At 36.7% G+C, this 16,638-nt stretch overlaps 1 protein-coding gene across 1 annotated transcript in view; it reads right to left on the bottom strand.

Annotated features, from left to right (window-relative positions):
• Positions 1-767: 767 nt before the first annotated feature.
• Positions 768-16,638, bottom strand: part of LOC124527176 (uncharacterized) — a 26,981-nt gene continuing 11,110 nt past the window's right edge. Inside the window, exons 3-7 of the mRNA XM_047100417.1 lie at positions 14,978-15,071; positions 9,764-9,882; positions 7,374-7,516; positions 3,953-4,150; positions 768-934 (exon numbers count right to left, since the gene is read on the bottom strand). Of these exons, the coding sequence (XP_046956373.1) occupies positions 823-934; positions 3,953-4,150; positions 7,374-7,516; positions 9,764-9,882; positions 14,978-15,071 (666 nt within the window). The 3' untranslated portion in view covers positions 768-822. The remainder of the gene's footprint in view (positions 935-3,952; positions 4,151-7,373; positions 7,517-9,763; positions 9,883-14,977; positions 15,072-16,638) is intronic.

Below are 16,638 nucleotides of genomic sequence, written 5' to 3'. Positions count from 1 at the left end.
CATTCACTCATGGCAGGATGGTCTAGAAAATATTTTCCTTATTTCATGCTGGGAAGCATCTAATTCATGAACTGTCTCGGGAAAGTTTTAGTTCTGCAGCTAAGTTGATCTTTATAAATAAGGAAAACTGTAAGGTCATAAGTTGGTCTAGTTGTTGACTTTTCTCTACATTTTGAAAGCAACTAAATTGAATTGTATTCCTTCTCTCTAGTGTATAGGGAAGACAGTTTTAAAATCCCATTTATGAAATTCTCTGAACAAAAAGAAACTTCACCATTATTGTTTATTTTCTAAATATCTAATGAATGGCCCGGGACCTTCCTAAATTTCTGTTATATCGAAGCCACTAATGAATGACAATGTTTAAAATGAAAAATCCAATGCACGTGGCTTAAAACCACAAGTTGCCCCTCTTCCTTTTGATAGGTCAGGTTTTTTAAAGCAGTGCTGTCACAGTAAGAGACTCACAGCCCCGACGCTGGATGGATGAGTCCCTGGAGTATGTAGGAAACCTTAGGGCCCTTATTCATGTTGTTTTTATTCCATCACTTAACAATCTCTCTTTTCAATGTTTAAAATATACATAATATATTTCTCTAGTATTTTATGTATAAGATTTCTAAATAAAAATTAATTATATATGTATGCTCAAAATTTATTTACTGATGGTGTATAGAATTAAAAAAACCTGGAGGTCACCTGTTTAAAAGAAAACAATATATAAATATATTATATACATAGTAAACAACAATATTTAGTTATGCATCTCCTATATTTATCAGCTTTTAGAGACAATGGTGATTTCTTTCCATACAGATTGCATTAGGATATAACACAGAGTTGTGAAAAAATATTGGTTTCTGGTGGTGAAGAATCTTCTGGTAGCTTCAGGATTCCATCCAGCGTTTTTAAGTTTGGCAAACAGGAGAACACTCTAAAGCAGACGTGAAAAAAAAAGAAAAAGTAACCGTATTGAACAAAAGCATTGTATTTTACTTACTGTCTTTATAAATAAGTGCACTTTGCCTATTGTTACAAGAAAGTTGAGTGGCTATCATTTTATTTTGTTTTGTTTTGTTTTTAATCTATGCAATAGGGTTCTAATAAAATACTATTTATGTGCATTGAACTGATCACCCTGCTGTAGCTTGCCCTCTCAGGAGCTACTGTATGGTTCTGCCTATTATAAATATAGATCAGAGAAGTAGGACTGCCTACAGTCTGTTTTTATAAGAGAATTTCAGTCCAGTTTCTACAAAACCCTATAAAGAAAAAAAAATGAGAGAATTTAGCCAACTAACCACGAGAGAAAGAATGAGATAATGAGACATGTACACATCATGAAGTTAAAAGTTTTTAAAAATGGAAAAAGTAAAGAAAGCACATATTGTTTACTGCTAATTAAGGAAGAATTCTCACTGTGAGTTATAAGAAGACGAGGAGGTCGAGAATAACCTTGTGCTGCATGATTTTCTCATGATAGCATTTTTGAAGCTCACATTTTAAATTTATACCTTCCAGGTTCAGGAAGGTGTCACGTACCCCTTCCAGGTTCAGGAGGGGGCCTGCACGTCAGCCTTGTTACACAGTAGTCAAATACCTAGCAGTATGAGAAAGTAGTGTTTCCTTTCAAGTGGACAGCTTTTCTAGATCTGGGAATTCTGTGGCCCTGGGATTCGCCCGGGATGAAAGACACCGACGTGCCATGTCAGCTAAGGGTGGTGTTGACCTCCTTGGAATGCTGTCATTGGCTTCATGATTTGCTTAGCACTAAATGCTTCCTGCACATTATCATATTTATTCCTCACACCAGTTCTGTTAGGTTGGTTTTTATCCCCCATTTTAAATCACTTATCCAAGATCATAAAGCCTGTAGGTGACAAAGCAAAGATAAAAATCTAAGTCTTCTGGCCCTAATGTTTAGACTTAGCTGACAGGAAACCCTAACCACTACTTCCTTTCAAAACGTCAAACTATGGTGAACTAAGATCACATTTTCTTCTGAAGAACAGTAGAAGAGTTTGCCTATGGGTGTCCCAGGAAATGGGGCTAGCTTCTACCTACTGGGACTTACACTATGAGCTTTATCAGTAAGTTTTTTCTCTTTTGAACTGTGCTCTCTTCTTTTTGAAGGATCTGAAACAAAGGAAGGGGAACATAGTCACAATCTAGGTGACAATGATCAAGAAAATCTTACACTTAAATCATCCTGATCCTGTTGTAAAGGGTCACTAAAAGTCTGGTCCAAATCTTGACGTAGAGATACCCAGAAACAAAATGAATGCTGTTATGATCCTAAAAGTGTGAATTCAGGACCAGGTTATAGCCCAAATTTGGATGAACTTGGGACTTCAGTTTAGTTTCTTAGCAGAAGTGGATACTTAAGTCCTTTCCTCATGCTTTAAAATGTCTGTATCTTTCTGTTTAAAGTAACCCTGTACTACCCAAGTCAATACAACCTGACTTTTTATAGCTTGAACGCCAGTCTATATCCACCTTGGACTCAGTCCAATGGAGTTAATGTTAGAAAATAGAAGAGCCTCATCCTCATTATATCCCTCATTCTCACATAACTCTATACCACATCATAGTGAAGACAGATTCATAGTGAGACCTCAGGGCATATCAGATTTCAGACAGTGAATCTTAATTCTATTGTTGTAAGGCATCCTTTGAAGGGAGGCAAATCACTGACATGGGATCAAGGTAAAACCCCACATATAAATTAACAAAACTAAAAGGTAATGCTAATTTTCTTTATGACTAGAAATGTGCCTTTTTTGGAATGGTGTTGAAATGTCCAGCTAACCCTCCTCTGACTGTTGCAAATATAATTTTAAACTTCAAAATGTGATTATGGTTAAATGTTAGTTCAGTTGTAAAGCAAATGTTCTGCTAGTTTTCACTTACATAAAAGCAATTTGAGAATTTATTATCACAGAACATGAATTTTGCCTTCGGTTTATAGTCATGGGGGAGACAACGGCAATAATGAGATTTATGTAGGAACAACAGAGATTACAATTTTTATTTTGACAATCTTTTGTTGTACCTCAGGGGTTGAGGAGTCTAATATTAGGTAGGCCTCTGGAATACTGTTGTTGTCATGGGAAAATGGCAGCTTCAGAAAGGAAGGTAGTGAGAAAGAACTATGTCTTTTATTGAAGTTGAGTGTAGATGAAGGAAGTAGTCATAGACCAGGTATGGCACCTAGAGATGATCTAATGCTTTGTATGATAGATTCAAACTAAGACATGAGTTGACTTGTCATTTGGGGGCAAATACAGTTTCTAGAACTCAGTCGCTTATTATTTTAAGTTCCCGCAAGTGGTGCTGGGAATTAGCTAGGGAGAAATCAGTGGGCATAGAATTTCCTGCACACTCCAAGGTGTAGATTGCATCATTATCATTAGGAATGTCCCAGTAGTGACAAAGAAATTAAATGGTTTATTCTTCACAGGTTTTCAAGGACTTTCAACCACTAGGGTAGATTGAATCAATTATTTCTTTGTATTCACTTAATGGTGCCCTTGTGGTCCAAAGGAGTGAAAATAAAACCGGAGAATAAACAATTTATAAAATTATCACATGGACCTCAATAGGATTCTACATATAGAAATTTTTTTAAAGACATAATATCTTTTAAACATTAGAGAGAAAATGCATAGGATTTGAAAGTCTAAAATGAAGCATCTTTGTATATGTAAAGTCACATTACAAGAGAAGCCTAAACTTTTAAAGCAATCATAAATTAACTCAGAGAAGAGTGTATTAAAGATTCTTTTTTTAAAGATCAGCTTAAAGTTCTTTAGTTGAGCTCAGAAGCATGAAACATTCAACTCTTAGTAGATATGATAAATATTTGCCAAGGGAATTTAAGCTAGAGGGGAACAACTGTTAAAGTGTAACATTCAATAAAGAACACAGATGACAAAGGTGTTAGGGGCCTTACCGTTTCCGGTAATTTTGGTGAAACTCACAAGGGTTCCTCTTGAGCATGAGGGATTCTAGTGGGGTGCACTGTAAACTGGAGAGCCCAGTCAGAGACTCAATATGGTTTTCAGACAAAGATAAATGCTGTATCTGGGGTATCTTTGGCAATTGTTTAAAAGATGTGAGATGGTTTTTGTTCATATTTAAAACTCTGCATCTGGATAAAAAAATATAAACACTTGTCATTTGTCTCCCAAAAAGAATGGTTAACTACCAAATCTCGACCATAACCCCTCAAAGGAGTGACAATGACATTTTCTACAAGTTTGGTTTGTAAAAGAAGAGAAAGATTTATACTAAAATATTCAGAGAAAATAAGCAGAATATATGAGACTGTAAGTTTGCTGAGTGCAGGAATCTGTTTTCTTTTCCAATGTATACACTTAGCACTTGGCATAACATTTGGTCCATGGTGGATTCACGATATGTGCCAAACGAAAGAGTGAATGGCTGCATATAATCTCAGTGATATAGTAGTACACAGACACATAATAACTTGTGAAGAGTATTGCCTCCAAGTACTGAGATTATAGTTGTTTTTTTTCTTAGCTGACAGGATGCTATATTGAATGCTATATGAAAATGAAAACTTAAAAGCTATATTGGAAAAAAATAGCATTGTAAGTCTGGAAAAAAAAGTCTTTTATATAAAAAAAGAATAAAAGTTATCCTTAGGAGAAGAAATGTGTGTTAGGCATTTAAGGTGAACGTATTTTCCTGACATATGATGTTTCTCAGTATTTTTGCCTTAATTGTGTATGACCATACAAATAGAGGAAATGATTCCAAATCTGTCACTGACATCTTGCCTTGAGGAAAAATTCCTTTATGTACACGCTGGAATTTAATACCATGAGAAAAGCACAGGGAACTTACTTATGGGCCCTGGACTCCATAAGGACACTTAGTAAATAATTATTGCTAATGTTAAAGATGGTGCTAAACAGGGGCGCCTGGGTGGTTCAGTCGGTTGAGCATCCGACTTCAGCTCAGGTCACGATCTCACGGTTCGTGAGTTCGAGCCCCGCGTCCGGCTCTGGGCTGATGGCTCAGAGCCTGGAGCCTGCTTCCGATTCTGTGTCTCCCTCTCTCTCTGCCCCTCCCCCATTCATGCTCTGTCTCTCTCTGTCTCAAAAATAAATAAACATTAAAAAAAATTAAAAAAAAAAGATGGTGCTAAACAGAGTGCTTCTACACAATGGTATTAGAAAAATTCAGTTTGAACCCCCCCCCCAGATCTCATTGTAATTTTTTTCCACATCTATTCTTTTCATTTCCTTTCTTCCTTCCACTCCACCTCCATATGGATATTTCACACAATCCTAATCATACATTTGATAATTTGGGGTTTTTACTCTTTTCCAGGTTACACAGAATCTTTAGAAGCACTTCAGTACTATGACAATTTGTAATTGAAAACCCAGCCCAAGCAGTTCCTGTCTCTCTGCCCCTCTCTCTGTCAATGAAGTGTTTTCTTTTCTTAGCTGCCATTCTCTCATTTTATTTTATTTTTTAAAAAGTTATTTATTGAAATTCAAACTAGTTAACATACAGTGTAGAATTGGTGTCAGGAGTAGAACCCATTGATTCGTCACTTACATATAACACCCAGGGCTCATCCCAACAAGTGCCCTCCTTAATGCCCTTCACCACACACAAAAATAAATTCAAAATGGATGAAACACCTAAACATGAGTCAGGAAACCATCAAAATCCTGGAGGAGAAAACAGGCAGCAACCTCTTTGACCTCGGCTGCAGCAACTTCTTACTAGACATATCACCCGAGGCAAGGGTAATAAAAGCAAAAATGAACTACTGGTATCTCATTTTCAACATCCATCCATCCCTCCCAGGCTCTCAGATTCACCCCGTCACAGATCCCCAGTTAGCAGGATGTTAGGCAAGCAGAGCAACAAACCGAGTGTGGTGTTTTCCCTGGGGCAGAAGGAAGGAGGCTATGAATATACACGCATCAACTTTTTTCTCCTTTTTTTGACATGTTGATTTGGCAGTTGTAAAATTTGAATTGCAATTACATAATTTTATATTATATATCCTATTTCTAATGAAAGAAAAGCCAAAAGAATACATCTAGAGAACACTAAAGTTAGGTTAAGTCTTTTCTTTAGTGATTGTGGTTTCTCTTTCTCTTTTTTTACGTAAGATAGCAAAGATTTGGAAGTTTATTGATCCGGATCAAGTAAAGTTCAGATACTCCAAGCATCTTTTAGTTCAGTATTTCTAGAGCATGCCATGTGATTATTAAAAAGTTTTTTCGTTGTATGTGTATTTAAAAAAATATAGCTAATGTATCACTATTATATCCCTAGAAGAAAGTCTGGCAAAAACAAAAACAACAACAACAAAAAACCCCTCAAAACCTCAAAACCTGAATGAATCAATATCAACTGCCATTGAGTTTTTATTTATAGTAGTGATATTAAGTTTCTTTTGAGAATTTTTACTTAGATATTTTACAATTTGTTAAAAACAACATAGGTAAAATCAAATGCTAGGCAAATCTGCCTAAAGTTTCCAAGGGGTGTTAAACATGATTGAAGATAACCCAGGCACATTGCATATTCTGACCCTTCTTCCGTCTCCAACTGTTTCCCTCTCCTTTGTGGCTGTGATGGTCTTTTTGTTGCCCTGTCTCAATCTATGCTGAGGGATGTATCTTGACCTGCTCTAGGACTTACCCTTCCCTCTTGTGGCTGCCTGATTTCCTTCATCTTCTACTTCTCTCCTGAAGACCTCTGTCTGTTCCTTGGATTGCTATCAAAGCTCACAGCACCTATCTTTGTGCCTGGTGAAGCTGACAGAGGCTCTCTACAATCCTGAGCAAAAAGGCAGATTATCTTTTAACATCAGGAGTTTGGGATCCTTGGAAGACCCAAGAGTCTGCATATTTGTAAAAAACTTTGTTTGTTTCTGTCTCTATTCTCACCCTTCCATTAGAATGTGACCTTGAAGCCAAGATTCTTGCCAACTATCTGTAGAGTCTTTCCTCATAGGTGCTCAACAAATATGACTGACTAAAAATCTCTATCTTACAACAACAGTATTTATATAATATAATTGCATTTCCAGTGTACAATATAAGGATTATGGCAAACTTTTCTGCCAATATGATTCTACGATTGCAAATTCCTCCCCTAAAAATTGCTAATACTAATTTAGAAAAGAATAGATTTTGTCCTCTAATGTGTGACATTTTGACATATAAGTTTCCCTTTTTGCCTTGTCCAGGTATCATTTAGCACTATCACCTTTAAGACCTGACCATATGGCCACGGTATGTGCAGACAATCGTCACATATGCCCACATAGCAAAGATTTGACTCTAACTTAGTAACTAGACATTCTAAAAAGCAAGTACCTTGGCAGTCTTATGGCACTTAAGTCCACCAGTGAATTATCCACTAACCAGAGGGTTTCGACTCGAATTAGTCTTCTAAGAATCCTGTTAAAATTTGCAACTTGATAAGGGTCCCCCAAATCCTGAAATGAAAGGTTCAAATTCTGAAGGGAAAAATAAATAAAAAGAAAAGGCAAGTTCTTTGTCAACTTTTAAAAATAGTTCTTCATTAAAAATGTGTTTAAATATGTTATTTAACTATGTTATTTAAGTATGTGTTAAATATATTATTTAAACCAGTAGTTTTCACCTTTTTTGTGTGTGTCCTCTAAAACACTCACACATCCAAACACTCACAATTACCTTGCAGAGATTCATTCTCAAGATGGGGGAGGTAAAGATCCTGACCTAATCCTGATTAGAATTACATACAAGGTTGGAGGTGGGGAAGGCAGGATCCTGAAACTGAGTTTGAAATTCTCTAGGGGTTAAGGGAGGAAAGGATGACATTCTATCTTGGAATTACTGATTTGAAGGATGAGTTACCATTTAGCCTCCTTGGAAACACTCAGAAATCACATTTAAAAAGATTTCAAAGTAAACTACCATCATTCAAAAGATGAAAGCTATGATTTTCTTTTAAAGTAGTTAGGAATACATACCTAACGATGATTTAGCATATTTCACAGATAGTGGATACTTTATGTTTGCTTTTAACAGCAGTCAACTTCAATTTAAAGAAAATTAAAACCACTTTTGGTGGTTTTACAAGAGCATTGCTCTTGTAAACTCTATTCCTAAAAGTCAACTTAACCTTTTTGTTTCCGCAATTTTACCATCAAGTTCTGTCAATAAAATTATTGAATAAAATGGCCATCCCTTTTTTAAAAAAATGAAGCAGAATGATTTAATATTTTAAAGAAATATAGGTATCTCTATCTTTAAAAAGATCATTAAAGTCTTGATATTTTTAGGCATTAAACATTATAAACTTTGACACTTTAAGTTCCATTTTCCAAAAGTATAAAACATCTTAATTCTAACATAAAACTTAAGAAATGATAAAAGATTATATCTATCATTTTATATTGAATGCCACCACCTCAGAGAGGCATTTTTTGGACCACTATGTCTCAATTAAGTTTTCTATGTTAGTTAGAGTTTCTTTAGCCATTCTCCTAGACTACAGTTATCTCAAGGCCAATTAAATTTTCTATGATAATTTATGATGAAGTCTCCATTGGCCTTTGCAGTATATCCATGGTTTAAATGGCAGCTATAAAGAATAAATGGATATATACACTGAAATGATTACCTCTAAAGATAGTTCTGGGAGTGGAGGTCAAAGTTTCAGGTGTATTAGTTAAATTTTTTAATAAATAGGCCTATGGTGTCAATTTTTAAGAGTAGAATGTATCCATCCATTATATATGAAAACTTTACTTTTGAAAAGAAAAGAAAGCACTGTGTAGGGAAACAATATTCTATTTTTATATCTTCCACTACCAAGATATGTAACTTTTGGCAAATCAATTCTCTTTCTGAACTTCCCTCTCCTTTTTGAAAGGAAAGGGTTTACACCAGACCCTCTCCAAAGCTCCTTCCCACCTCCTAATTCCATAATTCTAAAACATAAATGGCCAATCTGTGAAACAAAAGAGGCCATCAAGAGGCCCCACTGAGCAGCTTTTAAACTCAGCCTTATTTCTGGAAGGCTTCCTAAATTCTTCACGTACAATTTGGTCACTCTAAGAAACAAAAATATTGGCATCCCGCTCTGTTGAGACATTGATTTGCCCTTTCATTGCTACCAACACAGCCTTCCCATTTACGTGTTTACTGCCCAAGATGACTTGATCAGGCCAGAATTAGAGGCTTGAAGGATCACAGCCCATTGCAGGCACTGTTTTCAATGATAGTGGCTCCATCAGTTGGGTCATTTTCAGCACCAAGAAATCACAGCTCCTGTTTTTCACTGCAAAAGTTTTATTTGTTCCAGGATAGTTGTGTTCAGACCAAGCTGGCTGCTCCAGCTGATGAAAATTTTTGGCGTAATGCATTGTTCAAGGGATTCTAGATGGCATCATAAACTCACTGATAAGGAATGTTGTCCAGCCCTTTGATATTCATTATTGTCAAACGGAACAATTTCATTCTGGGGTATTTTAAACTTCTCCAAAATTGAGCAATATTAGGATAAGACACAGGGTAGAAAATAAGTAACATGTCATGATGAAGAAGAGGTGAACAAAGAGATAGAGAAGCCCATACACCACTAGTTTTAGAGAAAACTCCGAGGAAATGCTGAAAGTTTTGATATTTATGCTAGCAATTGCCCTTAAAATGGGGGGGGGCGGTCATAACAGAATCAATGTGGAAAAGAGACCCTTTTCTGTCTTTTAAGCTCTCACCGTGCAGTCCTCCCAGTTTTCTTGTAGCCATGTTTCCCATTTGTTTTTTTCAAGGACTCTTTTCCGAGCGGGTAAGACACACTCCTCCTGTCTGAAGAGCAACTCTTCTGTGGAGGGTCCTGGGCAAAAATCACAAGGTGAGATCTTGGAAATAGGTTTAGGGCAGCAGGACTGACATCTTCACTTGATATTTGTGAGATTTTTTTGTTTTTGTTTCTTGTGGGTTTTTTTTTTTTTTTGAGAGAGAGAGAGAGAGAGAGAGAGAGAGAGAGAGAGAGAGAGAATCCCAAGCAGGCTCCTCACTGTTAGTGCAGAGCCTGATGCAGGGCTCGAACTCATGAACTGCAAGTTCATAGCCTGAGCTGAAACCAAGAGTCGGATGCTTAACCCACTGAGCCATCCAGGCACCCTTCTCTTGACATTTGGCCAGTTTTTTTAAACTCTCACGAGATATCAAAATTGAGGAAAACATGAGTTTGTCTGTAATATGCCCAAATAGTGTGAGCAGTAAAAAAAATGAGCTAACTTTTAACCTTACATAAATTATTTCTTGTTCACATAAGAAAATCACCAGTAGAGTAACTTTAGTCTCACATAATTTTCTCTTTGGGGATATGAAGTCACTCGTGACTTTCCCTCTCTTTTGTTTCTCAACTCAGTTAGCCACTTGGTTCTATAACCTTTCTGCTGGAGAATCTGTCCCCTTCCTTTTCAATGTCTAGATCCTCATATCTCCTCCCTGAACAATAACTACTTTCTTGTGGATCTCCTTGTTTGAAATCTTCACTCCTTCAATATAAATGATAGACCTTTCTAGCCTTCTAGAAACACAGCTTTTTGCCACACTTCCATGTTGAAAACATTTCAGAATTTTCTTACTGCCTACCAATTAGAGATGGAAAATCCTGGCTTGTCAAGCAAGGTTTTCCACAATCTTTTTTTTTTTAGTTAAAAATTTTTAATGTTTATTCATTTTTGAGAGACAGAGAGAGACAAAGCATGAGTGGGGGAGGGGCAGAGAGAGAGGGAGTCACAGAATCTGAAGCAGGCTCTAGATTCTGAGCTGTCAGCACAAAGCTCGATGCAGGGCTCAAACCCACAAACTGGGAGATCATGACCTGAGCCGAAATCAGACAACCGACTGAGTCACTCAAGTGCCCCAAAGTTTTTGACAATCTTATCTCAATCTCCATTTCCACACTCATTCCCACTATTTCCCAACCCTGTTGTCCTCCAAATCAGGTTTGCACAAAATTTCCATGGTTAATGAAAGGATATCCTGTTTCCAGTCTGAGGTTGGGTGCTAGGTGATTGTGTATCTCCAGATGACTAATTTTAATTTTCTGAGCTTCAGTTTTCCATGTCAGCAAAAATACAGGAAAGACTAGAATCAAGGGCCCAACGTGAGATGAATATGATGAGAAGTTATGTTTGTTTGAAGTTCATACTGCTTTATAAAAATACCGATTTCCAATTCCATTAGAATGTATTTTTTTATTAGCAAGTATAACTCTATCGTGTTGCCCAGGAAAACTACAGTCTATTATGATGCTAACTGGGCCCCTGACAGCGATCCTAAGCTCAGTGATTTCAAATCCCTCCCACTCCACAATACGTTTCTATGAATCCTACCTGGAATCATTTGTGTACATTTCCCCCATGCCATTTTTCTGGAATGCATGATTCTTATTTCACAGGTGAAAAGAAAGAGATATACTAAAGAAAAGGTGACTAAAGGCATCAGGAACAAACTTTGCTTTTGTGGCAGTTTTGTCCAGGCTTTGCTGGGAGATAATGAGTCCATTTGTGAAGGATTTATGGAAGGCAATAAAAGAGTCCAATATTTCATTATTTTGACACAAACATCTCTTCTTTCATCAGGTGCAGGTGGAAGATTAGGTGCAACCTGACCTTTCTGGTATTTCTCTCATAATGAACTGTACAGTTTCCACCCAGGAAATCACATAACCCTGAAGTATCCCAACCAATTTACACATAAAATATCCTTGTGTTAAATTTTCTTCCTCATTGATTAAGCTGATTGGAATTAAAAGTCACAGAACTGGAAAAAACTGGATAATCACCTAATTGGGCAGAACTTGGGCTCTATTATCTTTAATACACCCACCCGAAATTTGGTAGCTTGCTTTGTGCAAGAGATATCCCCAGACTTATTAAACTCTGCCCTATATTGTTTGTTTGAGTTCTATTGATCTTCTGTTCTTTCAATTATTATTTTTTTTTTAAACAGCTTTCAAAGATCTCTTTGAAGTTGGAAGCCAAAGGTCACTTCCACTGTGAGGAATTATATTAAATTGGATTCTTTCTTTTTTAAACTCGGACTTGGTTGGTAATTGAAGATATATCTTAGCAGTTGAGAACTACAGTCTGGAATATCTGACATAGTTGGAATGTCGACTTTTACCTGCCATCTCTGAGCTGGTACTTTGTCCCCTCACTGGATTTGTAACTTAGCAGCAGTGACTGAATTGACTTGCTGAGGGATTTTCAAATAGAAGGCATCCACATCTGAAAGAATTCTGCTAACAGTTGGCTCTTTTGCTTCATTTAATTGGGAGGAGTCAAGTCAGTCTTGATCTGGCCATCAAAGCTTTGGGAAATTGCTGTTTATCACACGCAAGATAACCTTTCTTTTCTTAAGAACTCTTCCCGGATGTACAATTGGGGCAACTGAGATGAACTGAAGTAGTTTGGATGGGTGTTTCAGGATCTAATCTAGAAGAAGGGTAATTGTTACTAGAATGCTTTTGAAAAGCACTTGTCTATCTCACATATGCACACACAAAACTTAAACTAAATTAAGGACAGTGAACAAGGGACATCTATTTCCTTCACGGTTTGAGGTGATGAGATTTTCCCATGTTTTCAATCCCCTAGATAATGCTCCATTCCTTTTACAACTAGTCACTTGCAAGAGATTGGGTGTTGTTAATGGTCTATGGAAGGAAAATGTGCCTTATCTCTGCAGAGCGATGATTCCTCTGCATGAATGGCCACTGTGGTCCCTTTGCGGGATTAGTTTTGTTGACTGATGACCTTAGCACATGACCTGGCGCTTAAACCGGGGAAGGAGAGAGGCCACCGTGCTCTCTTTACACATACTCATTGTCAGTTTACTCCTACATCTGATTCCCCTTTCATCCCTCAGTGTCTTCAGTTCAGTTCTCTCTAAACCTCAACTCTCCATCCATGCTCAGAGTACAATTTATTTTTGCCTCACTGTGGCACAATCATCAACCACCACCACTACCAGCACAAGCACACACACACACACACACACACACACATGCCAGCACCCTTACTGTATCAGTCTTTCCACTGTCTATTCAAATTTCTTCCCTCCAGACTTCCGAAACTAGTATTTTTACAGTATGGCCCTCCGATCATCTGCAACAGAATTTCCTGATAAGTTTACAAATGCAGATTCCTGGGCCCCACTTCCCCGCTAACCACATCAGATTCGTTGAGAGTTGGGCCTGGAAAAGTGCTTTTTCCACAGGCCTCCAGGTAAACTGTCCACACACTGAAGTCTAAGAACCAGCTGAAGCTGCCCATTTTGAACCCTGGTAAGACCTCTCTTCCTTTTACTGATGGACTCCTTATTCATGTGACACATACGGTCTCTACTTCCTTTGGCCTCCCATTTTCCTAAATCCCCATAATTTCTTGCTCTTTGAAAAGTATTCTCTCTCAGTCCCCATAGAGCAGCTTGAGTTTACCTCTAGTAGTACTATCTACTAATATTTTAAAACTAGGAGTCAGTGCTTAGCGGCAAACAAAGCTGACAGAGTTAAAACATAAGAACATATTTTACCCAAAGTTTCAGAAAATGATGCTATTTTAGTCTGTCTTTGTCAACTGAATTTGAGTGAAAGAAGAAAGGCATTGTGTGGTGAAGTGATGCTACTGGGAGAGGGAAGCGAGCAGGCGAATATATTTAAAGCAACTTCTTCTAAATCAGTATTACAATGGTACAGTACACAATATAACTGCAAATCTGTAAATACAGATGGAAGATAGCCAAGATATTTGATGTTTTGTAATGACTAAATACTCACTGCAGCCGATATTATGTCTAATATTATTTCATCAGCTTATGGGATATGCAAAAGAGACATGAGAAATGCATGGTGCTTATTCTTACATAATATAGAATCCATTGAAAGCTATAACAATTTGGGGCTCCTGGGTGGTGCAGTCGGTTAAGCGTCAGACTTCAGCTCAGGTCATGATCTCACTATTCGTGAGTTCGAGCCCGGCTTCGGGCTCTGTGCTGACAGCTCGGAGCCTGGAGCCTGCTTTGGATTCTGTGTCTCCCTCTATCTCTGCCCCTTCCCCCACTTGCACTCTGTCTGTCTCTCTCTCTCTCTCAGAAGTAAATAAACATTAAAAAAATTAAAAAAAAAAAAGAAAGTTATAAAAATTAAACATTGTGTATATTAGGGGCTACAGATAACAATTCTTCATACTGTCACAGTAGTGCACTTGTAAAGTCTGACAGAATGAGAAGGAATAGAATAACATTAGTTTATTCTACCAAATTTAACATGCTTAGTGAAAATGTAAAATGAAACTCCCTGGTTTATTTAGATTCCCAATTGATGTTTTAAAAACCAATGATAGAAGTAAATCAGGTTAAAGTGACTCATCAAAGTGACAATGTCATTCATGATCATTAAATATTGTAAATAATAAAATTCCAACAAAGATCACTGGTTAAATATATTTAGTAATATCCATATGATGGAAAGATAAATGACCATTAACAAACATGTTTTGGGTAATATTTAACAACATGGAAGAAATGCTCCCAATAACGAGATAAGCAAAAAAACTCAAGATACAATTTTTTTGTACAATTCCGTGAAGAAATACGTGAATATATTTTTCAAAAAAAGGCTAAACAGAAACAAAATAAATCACAGTGGTTATTTGTGTATCATTGAATTACAAGCTCATTTTCATCTTTCTATTCTTCTAGTATTTAACACTGAACATTCATTATTTATATAACCAGATATGTGACCGTGCTTTAAAGTGGCTTCACTAACTATATTAATAATTCTTTGGTCTTGATAAAGAAAATTTGTCTACCTCCAAGTAATATATTTGTTTCCCCAAGTAATGTTTCTAATCCACAGATACAATCAACTCAGAGCATGTACACAAGGAACAAATACATTTGTTCTTTACCTTCTCTTATTCTTGGGCAACGCAGCTGACTTCCTTGAATGTCATGTTGTTCTACCTTGTGCCAAGTGAGGAACTTAAAGGAGTCTGATGGAAGCTTTAAAACAAGAAGAGAAATAGCATCTGGTCATATGCGATTCATGTACTTTTATGTGTAAAAGTAATACAGATCATCGCCAAACATTCAGCCACATTGAACTGCAAATACCTGACGGTGTCCTTATAGAAGTCATTTTAGTTCATTTTAAATTATGTCTTCTTATACAGATTAGCATCTCCAACACCTGCAACTGATTTACATCTGGTGATAAATGACAATAGTGATACATACGTATACCCATTCATGAATCCTCTTTACAGCACCTCTGATAAATCATTCTTTAATATTTATTGAATGTATATTAGGGGCTACAGATAACAATTCTTTGCAGTCACACTAGTACACTTATAAAATTTGATAGGATATAAAGGAATAGTCAAATATTGGTTTATTGTACCAAATTTAAAATGCTTGGTAAAAATATAAAATGAAACTACCTGATTTATTTAGATTGAGAGATCTCATTCCCTTTTCCGTTTTATAACAGTTCTAATTGTTGGCGGCTCGTTATTATACGGGACCCCAAGCCTCTCTAACTTGCTTCAATTGTCAAAGTTCTGCCTTTTGAGGCTCCATAGATGTCACACGTGGCTACTATTTTAAGTGTTTCGTAACGATTGTCATCTTCTTCCTAAGTCGTACCGTTATTACTCACAGATCATGGCTGACACATCATTATATGATTCTCCTTGGAAAGAGTTCTAATTTCTTGACATTGTTCTTAAAATGTGTAGCCAGTATTGAAAGAAATATTGTAGGTCTGGTCATCTTCCTTGTTCTGGACAGTGTATTACCAACCAGACTTTGTGCCAACATCATATTTGGGGCAATTTTTTATTGTTTACCATTATGGAGGTTGTAGTCAATCAAAATTCCCTGTATCTTATATGGTATATGATAGTCTCAAGGTTAACACAAATGAAAAGGCATATTACACGGAAAAGAGTGTTCTGTTAAATACAGACACCATACATTCATTCTTCTGTTAGCCAGTGTTGTACACGTAAACAAACCCAGAATATTTGATACAAAGAAATGTCATTAGAGTATTTGGAACAACCACTTTCATCTCACAGAGAAGCATTGCACATAGCTTATGTTTTGCTTGAGCTGTAAATTTGTGTGACTAATACTAACATAAAAAAAAAAAATTTCCACCACTGAATAAGCTTCTGAGGCTCTGGACTGAACTAAGTGAAGCATTTCCCTTTGCTACAGGACTCTGCAGAGCCATTATTTGCTAATATACACTGTGAGTCTCTACTCACAAAGTGTTCCCCTGGACTTTTTAAACCATAAAAACTTTTATTTTTGAAGCAGCACGGGGGTCTCGTGCATCTTGTGAAGCAGAATTTGGAACAGGCCGACTCAGAAGAAATTGATAAGAGGTGGCTTTTTAATAATCATTTAGCTTTGATTTTTTTTTTTATCTTCATTGCTTACTCACTACTGACCATGGCTGTTCTAGTAAATACCTCCATATCTTCATTTAAAAATAGAGTAACAAAATCTCTCTACCTTATTGATAGCAAAAAGCTAAAAAGCTAATGAACGCTTGAGCAAT

Source organism: Lynx rufus, unplaced genomic scaffold, assembly GCF_022079265.1.
Source record: "Lynx rufus isolate CCGP_SWC_20201006 ecotype Redwood Valley unplaced genomic scaffold, mLynRuf1.p SCAF_5, whole genome shotgun sequence".
Classification (NCBI taxonomy): Eukaryota; Metazoa; Chordata; class Mammalia; order Carnivora; family Felidae; genus Lynx; species Lynx rufus.
Note: the sequence above shows the minus strand (reverse complement) of the source record. Positions and strands in the feature narration are given on the sequence as shown.